The 11,593-nt window shown below is 44.7% G+C and overlaps 1 protein-coding gene across 9 annotated transcripts in view; it reads left to right on the forward strand.

The window, feature by feature from the left end:
* FAM13A (family with sequence similarity 13 member A) overlaps positions 1–8,794 on the forward strand; it is a 354,033-nt gene extending 345,239 nt beyond the window's left edge. For 5 of the 9 annotated variants that reach the window (XM_089912479.1, XM_089912480.1, XM_089912482.1 and 2 more), the window contains 2 exons: positions 161–262; positions 2,930–8,792. In XM_089912479.1, the coding sequence (XP_089768605.1) occupies positions 161–262; positions 2,930–3,056 (229 nt within the window). In that variant the 3' untranslated portion in view covers positions 3,057–8,792. Of the gene's footprint in view, positions 1–160; positions 263–2,929 lie in introns of all 9 variants that reach the window. The other 4 variants (XM_022582319.3, XM_089912478.1, XM_089912477.1 and 1 more) reach the window with 2 other exon arrangements.
* The last annotated feature ends 2,799 nt before the right edge of the window (positions 8,795–11,593 follow it).

Here is an 11,593-nt window from a genome sequence, read left to right on the forward strand (position 1 = left end):
ATGGAAAACATCCATTTCTGGTGACCCTCAGCTCCTTGCACAGTTCCTGCATTTATATGCTTTTCCCTTTCTCCACAACTCCTATCGAGTTGCACATTCCTTACGTTTACAACTATTCAGATTTAACTCAATTTTCTTGAAATACTTCTGCCCCTCTTAGACCAGAACTCTTGGAACACCTTCAGGAAATGAGAGAAGAAAAGAAAAGGGTTCGAAAGAAGCTTCGTGATTTTGAAGACAATTTTTTCAGACAAAATGGAAGGTAAGTGCGTGTGCTGTCCTTCCCCTCCCCCACCTCACACACAGCCCTCTTTTTTCTGTGTCACATCTGTGCAAAGCCTCCCATGTGGGAGCCACCCTACAGCTTTCCTGTAACCTGGCCCTTGGTTTTGTGCCCAGGGCCCCTTTGAGGCTTACTGGAAATGGGGAGGTTTGTGTGGCCCTTCAGGAAGAAGTGCTCCTTGGATGATATCCAAGACCGATACAGATTCAGCTAACATTTACAAAACTCACCTGTCATATCAAATTCTAATCGAAAATGAGCAGCTTAAAGCTGTTTCTAGTGGGCAGCACTGGTTTAGATTTCTGTTTTTGTTTTTTTAATCTTAATAAACTTGAAGGAGAAATAAGGAAAGGGGCACTCTAGGTCTTGCTGGTTTGTAGGCTCATTTTAAAAGCAGAGTTGTCAAGTCAAATGAGAAATACACAAGAAACAAGAAGCCCTCCTGACTGATAGAGTGCCTTTCACCAGTGAAGTTTTTTTTTTTTTAAATACATTTTATCACCTAAGATTCTTTTTATTTTCTTTATAAATTTTATTTATTTTTGGCTGCGTTGGTTCTTCGTTGCTGCGTGGGGGCTTCTCATTGCGGTGGCTTCTCTTGTTGCGGAGCACAGGCTCTAGGCGCACGGGCTTCAGTAGTTGTGGCTCGCAGGCTCTAGAGCGCAGGCTCAGTAGTTGGGGCGCACGGGCTTAGCTGCTCCGCGGCACGTGGGATCTTCCCGGACCAGGGCTCAAACCCATGTCCCCTGCATTGGCAGGCGGATTCTTAACCACTGCGCCACCAGGGAAGCCCCCGTCAGTGAGTTTTAAGACTGTAGTCATCATCATAGAGCTCTATGCTGAGGGATAGTCTCCCCTGTTAGCAAGTGACCACACACAGAATGTCCGACTCAAGTCACAGCATGAGACCAGGTTAGAGCAGGGAATAGAGCTCCATCTCTCACATTGGAGTTAAGTTTTATCATTTTAAAATGTTTTAATCTAAATTATTTAAACGGTGTAAATACAGTTTCTCTTTAAGTCTCCTTTCATACTTCTCAAAAGTATTGGGAAATAAAAGTACCATAAAGAGTAACTTAGGCATTAAAAATGTACTATATTTCAGTTTATTTCAATTATTGTATAAATTTATTTGGGGGATCTCTGATTCGGATCCGTCCTATAATGACTTTCTCAAGATTTATGTTTTGTTTTTTTTTTTTGCGGTACGCGGGCCTCTCACCGTTGTGGCCTCTCCCGTTGCGGAGCACAGGCTCCGGACGCGCAGGCTCAGCGGCCATGGCTCACGGGCCCAGCCGCTCCGCAGCACGTGGGATCTTCCCGGACCAGGTCACGAACCTGCGTCCCCTGCATTGGCAGGCGGACTCTCAACCACTGCGCCACCAGGGAAGCCCAAGATTTATGAATTTTTATACCTAAGTATTTGTTTTTCTTTCTCCATGAACTGTAGGATATTTAGAAAATATAGGTAAAAGAAATAATAATACCCAAAGACAAACCAAAGGATTAATGTTTTGATGTGTTTCATTCCAGTCTTCTTCCCAAACATATTTTTGCTTTGTCTGCTCATTTTTTTTCCCATTTGTTTATAGTCACATTATGCACAGATATCCTATAATTATGTAACCTTCACAAGTTTTAAGAAAATACAATTGATGGGAATCAGTAATCATCATACAAGTTTAGAACTCCCAGGGACTTCAGATTTCACAGAATCTGGTTCCATCACTTCGTCCATGAGGCAAGTGAAGACCCTCAAAGGCACGTCTGGGGCCAGGGTCAGATGCCCCCTTCCCTGCCGCCTCCTGGGAGCATCCAGGGTCCTTTCCTTGAGCAGGCAAAGGAGGAATAAAATCAGTTCATTGAGCAAAATTAACTGAGCCCCAAGCTGTCCCATTTCCCATTTTTGCACTTTAATAAGGAGTAAAGGAAGCCTGGTATTTGAATGTCTGAAATGTGCGTTTCCAAGTGAGATGAGAAGCAGGGCAGTACCGGTTGAGGATGCGGGTAACGGCGGCATTTCGTCAGGTTCTCCTGCGGGTTGTATTAGATCATGGATTCAGAGTACTTAGCACGGTGCTCAGCCTATAATCAGCTCTCAAGTATAATACTTGTGCACATAAAAAGTATACATGTAAAATTACTCAGTAAACTATAAAGGTCTATTAGTATTCTGTGATCCAGTTGCTGAGTTCCAAGACATTTTTATAGTAAGTAGGAGTATTAACTATTTTTTTTAAACCCTGTAAATTATGGGTGTACCAGTCACTAATCAGAAATGTAATGGATCATTAGGTGAAGTATATAAAAGTGAGAAAGCACTAAGTGTAAGTAAAGGATTCAGTGTATGGAGACTTGCAGCAGCAGCAGAGAGAGAAAGTTTCTACATTTCTTAGTCTTTCCCATCATTCTTCAAGATGCCAGATTAACTCTGAAACTCAGTTGCATGGTGCCTTCTGGGGACACTGTCTTTCACTGCTTGTCTAAACCCAGCTCCAGTCTTGATACCAAGTGATGCTTGGCAACACTGATTCTATGGGGTGATCAACTGCACATTTCCACGTGATGATCCTTCACCTGAGGAACAGTATCCTCTAGAAGAGACAGCACATGATCACCAGCCCCTTTTCCCTTTGTTTCCGTCAGAAACGTCCAGAAGGAAGACCGCACCTCTATGGCTGAAGAATACAACGAATACAAGCACATCAAGGCAAAACTGAGGCTCCTGGAGGTGCTTATCAGCAAGAGAGACACTGATTCCAAGTCCGTGTGAGAAGGCAGCCCTACCCGAGCCAAGGGGGCTGGGGATGCAGGGTGAATGTGCCCCCCACCTCCCCTGGCAGATAGCAGCTCTGCAGAAACTGGAAGGCAGCCTTGGAGCTGGACCTACAAAGAGAGTAGCTCTTCTGCCTCTGGGCCACTGGGATCGTCTCCAGTTTCCACTGCCTGCCTTGGACACCGCCTAGATGGAAAGAGCCCACCTGCCCTCATGTAGGAGTTGTGTAAGGGAAAGTCGAGATCTCCGTGCACCCGAGCGCTCACAGACACACACAGACGCTGTAGCGGAAGCTTCGCTGACAACTGGCAGCGACGAATCACTACACTGAGACACAGTCACCTACAGAGGATACGCACTGTTCTTCTCTGGACAACTGAGAAGCAGCCTGTTCTCTGTCGGACTGTGACAGAAACAAGCTCAGGACTTCACTCTGGAGAGCGAACTTGCTGTGCACATTCTGTGCAGGTGCCCAAGAGAGCACGGGCTGTCTTTGGACCCAGTCAAGTGGGAACCTGCATTGGAGCCCTATTTGCTGCCTCGACCGTCCTCGTGACCTTTCCACAGAGCTGCGCCTTTCCCCACTCGTGTGAATCGCTTCCCCTTTAGCTCTCAGGTGGATGGAAGCCGCGTCTGCCCAGAATGGCCGTGCAGTCCTCTATTTGACCGTGTGTTTCTTCACGACGTGCCCAGCTGATAGAGAACTGTGATCCCTGACTAGGGCTGGACCATCTGCAGAGGACAGAGGGGATAGAGAAGTAGCTAATATTTGTGCTGATTTTTAAATTAGGCAGCGGTGAAGAGCCTGGAGAATCCTTTCCTGAACGTTGACTGCACTTATTAGCCTCAGATTTTAACATCAAACACTGAGCGAGGCCAGCAGCCTATTTGGGGTTTGGTTTGGTTTTGGCTCTAGCCGAACAAAAGGGTCTTGCTTAATTCTTAGCTTGAGTGTAGAGGATCGTGAGAGAGAAGGAGCCTCCTGAGTACTTACCAGAGTTTTCATTTTTTTTTCATTTTTTTTAAGTAAACCTGCACTAAAAATCTCCTGAAGGGTAAGTATAGCCCTGAGAGCTCAGCCTAAGACAGAATCTAAATCACACTGTTTTCAAGATCGTGTATAAAGAGAAAAAAAATAATGGTGTATAGCCAGTGATGATTATCATTTTTTCAAAGACGGTGTCACAAAACTGTCTATGTTAGACATTTTGGAGGGACCAGGTAATTGAAGACACCAAATCATTCATCTCTCCAGTGTGCCGATGTTATCTTGTGATTTGTTGTTACTTTTTGACTTTCTGTGTTTGCGCTGAGGAAAGTGGGTCCTGGTGCCGCCTGCCCATCCTGGCCCACGTTTCTGCTCTGTGAGGTTGAGCACAGGTGTCTGCCCACCAGCCGCTGGTTGCCAAGAGAAGGTGTTTCAGCAGGCTCTGCCTTTTGAAGATAATGTTGCGGGATGAACAGGACAGCAAAGGGTACCATTTTGTTTTCTTTAATAATAACAACAAGGATAAAACTCCTTCCTGATCAGTTGTCAGTTTCCAAAATGGGTTCTTGAGAAACTGTCTGGTCAAATTGGATTTGTAGCAGCATTTTCCATTGTTGAGGTGAAGTAGCAGCTCTCTGTCGGTTGAAAATCGTTGAAGTCAGGAGTAGGGGAAAAAGAATACGTTTAAATTTGCTCTTAAAAATAATCATCCAAAAGCATGAGCTATATGTTGAAAGTGCCCTGGTTGAATCCACGTACTTAAAGACGGTACATAATCCTGCAATATAGATATAGCTTGGTATTCTTTGCCTTACTGTTTACATTGCAGATTGCTATAATTTCAAGGAGTTATATTATAAATAAAATGATGCACTTTAGGACGTTTCTATTTTTGAAATCTGAAGATGAATCATTCACATGACCAAAAATTGTATTTTTTAAAAGAAATACATGTCTAGTTCGTCCTTTTTAAGTAATCTCTTACATAAGCTATAATGTAAATCACATCATTACCAGTTAACTTTCAAAGCACATCTGTCTAAGAGTATTGTTTTGAAAATACTAATATGCTATAGAACTTTAAAAGAGAAAAAGTTATATAAATGAGAAGCTACTAAATGTTTTGAAATCTCTTGTTTCTGCCAAAGGTAAATTAAGTAAAAGATTGATTCAGGAATCCCCATTCAAATTTGTATGATTGAATAAAAGACGACAGCAAGTTATAGTAAAATGTGTATGGAATGTCATGTTTTCCTTTGTAATTTATAATAATATACTTCCTAGAATGGTGCCCAAATTAAGGGAGGGAAGCCCTGTTTACAGGAGATTCTATCTGAAGACAGGTTAGTCCATAGGTTCTGGCTCTGCCAGAAATGCTGAGGTAAATTTGTTTCCATAGCAACCATTTTTTGCAGCCCAGAGTCTCAAGGCCCTAGAGGCAGTGTCTTAATTGGCTTAACACAGAATACTCCGGACTGCGGTTTTTCCTTTGCTCTGTGGGGAATGTGTGTGTGTTTGAGCACGTGCCAACAAAATAAATGTCAAGGGTTATGTAATAACAATGATAAGTAGAAGCAAAGCATGAATAAACTTGGCCGTGCGCTTGTGAGAATCAGAGATAGCAGAGGCTTGTAATTTCCCAAGCATTTGCTCTTTATTGTGTTTTAGCCTGGAGCAAGCCTTGAAATAGATATTTATATTAAGTATGTTATCATTACTGCATTTCATCTTTGAAGCGTTGAGTTCGTATTTTCCTTTTTAGACAGGTATGTGCGAGGTTTAGGATAAGGGCCCGCTGAGAAGTTTTTCAGGACAGCCGAAGTTTGTCTTGGTGCTGGTAGAAGGAAGTCTGCACAATCTCAGTGATCTCCGATTCAGGGAAAAGTCCCATGAAAGAACACATCACATTTCAGGCTGGAGAACTATTTTTTTTAATTGCTAGCTATAATTTATTGTGAGCTAATAAGTAGATGGCTTTTGTTGCTGGTTTGAAGTCAAAAGGTTATTATTCATTGGCAAGGCAGGGATCAGCAATGCCTCTATATACAACATCAGTGTGATTTTTGCTTTCTCTCATCCTGATGCAACACTTGCGTGGTGGCAGAAGAGCCTGTTATAGGGTGTGCCTGCTCCCAGGTGTGTCATTTCTAGCCCAGGACAAGTGCCTCAGGGTTGTGCCTTGTGCTTAGAATTCCTTATAAGGTGACTGTTAAGTTTATTATCAGAATCAAAGGGCAGCCATGGTGCCAGTTAAGTTGGTTCCTTCTGGGACTGCCTAATTCTCAGTAGACAGAATTGAGCCCTGTATCCAGAACTGATCACAGATTTATAAGGAAAATCAAAATTTAAAGTTTGTTGATGAATTTTTTAAGAGATTCTTAATCTGATCATGAAGATGCCATCTTTCTTAAGGGTATATTTCTTAAGGCTGTATACCTCACTACCTTTGATGGTATATTTATAGCTGAACGCCATCATCTCTTTTAACTGCCTTGTGAAAATCTGGTTGTAGTCTAAATTGGTTTTGCTTTCAAGACGGGTCTTCCTGACACACTGCATCCTCGGGGGGGGGGGGGTTTCTCCCGAGGTGGGGAGAGGTAGTTTCTGCACCCAGGTCAGCACCTCTGTGGTATTCTTTCCTAGTATCCACTTGGTTAAACCGATAGGGAGGGACAAAACTGGGCTAAAACGTTAAAGCAGTGTTTCCTCGGAAGGCCGTGGGTTTAGCAGAAGCCGGAGTGTGCTTGCTTTTTCTTTGATTAATTCCCTTCTGTTATTTTTTTTTCCCCACCTGACCCTCAAAATCTACTGAAGGGTACATTTTGTCAAAAGATAGGCTAAACATGTGTTCAAATCTGTAGGTACTGAACTTGTGCATACTGGCACTTCTTCACAGGGCAGCTGACACAGCAAGCTCCAAGAGATGGTGATCTACGTGTCAGCCGCTGCGCCGTGGCATCAGCCACTTTCCAGAGTAGAGATCGCGCCCTTGGGGCATCCACACTCTTCCACCGTGATCCCTCATAACAGATGTATGTGGATAAGCTGAGGTCAATTGCAGGTACACACAGATGTGTATTAAAATGAAATCTATACATCTACATATTGCTATGAAAGTGCAGGTATGTCTCTAGAGGATCTCATTTTGTCTGGAATCCAGCCAGTCGTGGCCACGTGCGCAGCTTGAGAAATCGATTCGGCAGATCTCGCTCTCAGTCTGAAAGCACCTATACAATCATGAAAATCTCCGAGTGGATGCAGTTTTAGTAAATAACATGGGCCCAGAACAATGTTTACATGACATGTAAGCAGAAAGTATTTGAAATTAGTTGTTCCTTTTTTAAAATGTAAACTGAATGAAAATATGTTATGTACATTTTTGTACATGGCTGTATTTTGTATGAACATAAATAAAATATTTTTAATTGTGAATGTCCTGAATTTTTTGACAGTGTCAGGAACGTGTGACTGAACCCTCTGTGGGGTCTGACCTTTCCCTATGTAAGGGATCACGCTGCTCCCCTGAGCTCCTCAGAAGCCTCCTGGGGATTGAGATTTGTTATTCTGTCTCCAGGGAGGGCAGTGGAAGGTGAAGCAAACTGGGTGCAAGCTAGACATGCCCGTGATGGGCAGTAGGAAAACAGGCTTGTGCTCTCTGCTCGGCTGCCTTTGAAGCAATTAATGGAAGGGGCTGGAGGGGTGCAGAAAGAAAGGCATTAAGAAAAACAACTGTTTAAGTACATTTCCAAAGTCTCGGAGGCCATCACAGGCAAATACGTGAACCACTCACTACTCTGAAGCTAATGAGGCCACCAGAAAACTGTGACACGGAAGAAAAGGCACGTTGCGGTTGTGTGAGGTGAGTAGCTCGTGGTCGGTGGAGGTTAGGCCCACAGGTGTTCTTTAAGCTGCATGCGTTACAGACGCCTGACTGAAGTGACTCAAGTACACATTCAGAGTATACTAAACATGAAATTTAAAAAAAAAGAATTAAGGCTTGGAGCAAGGACCCTGTCCCAGTACTGATACCAGGATTTGAATTAAGATGTCTGACTTCGGAGCATGAAGACGCAGCACTGCTGACGGCACAATGGCCTGGCGTTCTGTCAGAACTGAAGCTCGGGCTTCCCTGGTGGCGCAGTGGCTGAGAATCTGCCTACCAATGCAGGGGACATGGGTTTGAGCCCTGGTCCAGGGAGATCCCACATGCCGCGGAGCAACAAAGCCCACGCGCCACAACTACTGAGCCTGCGATCTGGAGCCGCGAGCCACAACTACTGCGCCTGTGAGCCGCAACTACTGAGCCTGTGATCTGGAGCCGCGAGCCACAACTACTGAGCCCGCGAGCCGCAACTACTGAGCCTGCGTGCTGCAGCTACTGAGGCCCACGCGCCTAGAGCCTGTGCTTCGCAACGGGAGGCGCCACTGCAGTGAGAAGCCCACGTGCCACAGGGAAGAGTAGCCCCTGCTTGCAGTAACTGGAGAAAAGCCAGCGTGCAGCAACGAGGACCCAACACAGCCAAAAATAAAATAAATGGAATAAATAAATTTAAATAAAACGCTGAAGCTCGCCTGAGTAACTTACTTTTTGAAACACTGGGTCCAGAGTAATAAAACTGAGGCAGAAGTGGCAAGCAGTATATAGTGACCCTTCATTTTCTTAAGTCCTGTTTTGCTGTCACCCCTCTGAGTGACCAGAAGGTGATGCTGGCCCAAGTACACCAGCTTCTACAGCCTGTTTAAAAGCCTGATGGCCCTCCAGACGGCCTCCCCGACTCCCCTGGAAATGTTTTTGCTCCTACTCTATCAGTTTGCAGCACTATGGACGAACTGAATGGGAATTTCAGAACAGGGACCGACTGGGGGAGGTTGGGAGAGAAGGACAGTCCTCGTCACTCCTTTCAATGGCCTCATTATTACCCCCTCTAGAAATGGATTCTGAATCTTGTCAGACAAAATGTATCAGGGTTATCCCTAAGCTGGGTCAGCTTATCAAGGCTATAAATACACAGTTGGATTTCATATTCAGTAAAAGCTGAAAGTAGAAATTCCCAAATGCATTTTCAGAATGCTGGCTGGCAGGCCGACAAGTGGGGTTTGGCAGGAGCTGGGCTTGTGGACAGCTTGCTTCTCACTGCTCCTCTCCATCAACAAGGCTTGCACCACAGGGTGGATCCGAGTTGTGCACCATCTTCTGGGGAACGCGGCCCGGTGCAAAACGCAAGAACCAAATCCGAGCCCTCTGGGCTTCCATGTCTCAGCTGAGCCTTTGTGTGTATAAATCATATGTTACTGTGAATTCTGAAACTCATATCTTCCACACGTTTGAATCTTCCTTTAATTTCTCAAAAGCAATTCAGAGATGCTGAGAAATCCTTGTCGTGCTTCTGGTTCCGCAGCGCTGAGTACTTCTTGGTAAGATATTTTGAGATATTGTTATTTTTCTGTAACTGTTACTTTTTTTAACTGAAGTATAGTTGATTTATAATGTTTTAGGTGTATAGCAAAGTGATTCAGTTTTTTATATATATATATATATATATATACACACTTTTTCAGATTTCCATTATAGGTTATTACAAGATATTGAATATAGTTCCCTGTGTAGATAGTAGGTCCTTGTTTATCTATTTTACTTTTTTCTTAATATTTTTTTATAAATTCATTTATTTTTGGCTGTGTTGGGTCTTCGTTGCTGTGTGTGGGCTTTGTCTAGTTGTGGTGAGCGGGGGCTACTCTTCGTTGCCGTGTGCGGCCTTCTCATCGCGGTGGCTTCTCTTGTTGCAGAGCACGGGCTCTAGGCATGCAGGCTTCAGTAGTTGTGGCACGTGTGCTCAGTAGCTGTGGTTTGCGGGCTCTAGAGTGCAGGCTCAGTAGTTGTGACGCACGGGCTTAGTTGCTCCGCGACATGTGGGATCTTCCCGGACCAGGGCTTGAGCCCGTGTGCCCTGCATCGGCAGGCGGACCCTCAACCACTGCGCCACCAGGGAAGCCCTCAGGCTGTATTTTTAAACAACTAAAAATGAAGCGTACCCCAGGGAGAAGAGCTGCTCTGATTTCGGCAAGCCCCTCATTAGCATCCTATGTTTCACCAAGCCTGTGGACAAGGCTGAGACCGGGAGGGGGCCTGGGGTCATCCTCCACTCCCTCATCAGCGCCAGGGGGGCAAAGTCGGGGTGCCACTGCTCGGGCCAGCAGCAGAGCAAGCTTTGGGTTCAAATGACCTTCCACTCTCATTGAATGAGGCCCTGCCCCCCATTACCTCATAAATTCAGCAACTCCCTGTCTCTTCTCCGAACAGTCTGCCAAACTTGAACTTGAGAGCCCCTGCGTCTGCTACACCAGCATCTGAGCTCCTGGGAGAGCCCAGGCACAAAAGGTCAGGAGACACGTTTTTAACAAGAAGCCTTTGGCAGTGGCAGGCCGGTCCCTGTGGGACCACGAGCCAGTACCTAGTTGGCACTTGCTATTGACCTTTGCTCTCAGGAGCCCCGGGCCTCTTATGACGCGGTAGGCATTGGGGTTATTTCCAATTCTGCTCTTTGGCTTTCTTTTTCTCCTAATCCTAAAAAAAAGGTGACCGTGAAACTAACCTGGTTTAGAGTTTCCCTTCACCTGAGGAGTGTATGTGTGTGAGTTTTAGATCTTATTTAATTTCTCAGGAAGTTCAACACCAATGGGAACTGAATCAGTAGTAACCAGAGATTGTATCCAGTTCCCCCGGGGTTAGGCCCAGGGAAATCAGCTTTTAAAAGATCTGAAGACCATAGTATGATTGTGTACCCTGCTAAGCATCCAGACACTCTTGGAAGAAAAAAAAATGCTGACATCTGAACTAATTTTCTCCATGCCACACGTAACTCAGGAATACACACTCCGTTACTTTTAGAAGGAAATAAAACACTAAAGCCTGGATCAGCTAATCCGTGGGAGAGGCTGTTATTAATACAGATGCAGAGAATCTGCCCACAATGGGGTGGACACTTCCTCCAGCACCTATTCTGTTGCATATCCCTGTTTCTCACTCCACGAGGGAGGTTAACCAATCCCTCCTTACCTGGGTTGGAAAGGCGTGGTGGTAGCTTCTGTGTCACATCCAACTGGAGAATTTCCTTGATCTAATCTGCAGGAGAGTTTTCACCTCTTCTGAAGACATGAGGACCTACTGTCTTATCACAAGCTCCTCCTCAGCTTTGTGAGATACTGTTCCCCAAGATAAGTCTGCAGGTGGAGGCTGCCAATGCGCCTATCAGTGCTCCAAGAAGGCATCTCTTAAAAGTGAAGACATTCACAAACCAGAAGACTCGTAACTCAAGCAACCCCAGCTAAGTAGTACGAAGGCAACATGGGCATCATGTTCTTAGATATTCTAGAGACTTAACAAATGTTTTAAAATATGCTTGGCTCCATTTTTAAGAGCCAAAGAAAACTGGAGACAACCAACACTTACATTTCTTTTTGAGAGGAAATGATAAAATTCTGCATATTAGCCTTGATTTTATATACTTCCTCTTCTGTGCTTGACCCTAACACAAAACATTCTGTT

The sequence above is a fragment of the Delphinapterus leucas genome, chromosome 5, assembly GCF_059928025.1.
Source record: "Delphinapterus leucas isolate spDelLeu-1000000601 "Yukka" chromosome 5, BTC_Dleu_Yukka2, whole genome shotgun sequence".
NCBI classification, from domain to species: domain Eukaryota; kingdom Metazoa; phylum Chordata; class Mammalia; order Artiodactyla; family Monodontidae; genus Delphinapterus; species Delphinapterus leucas.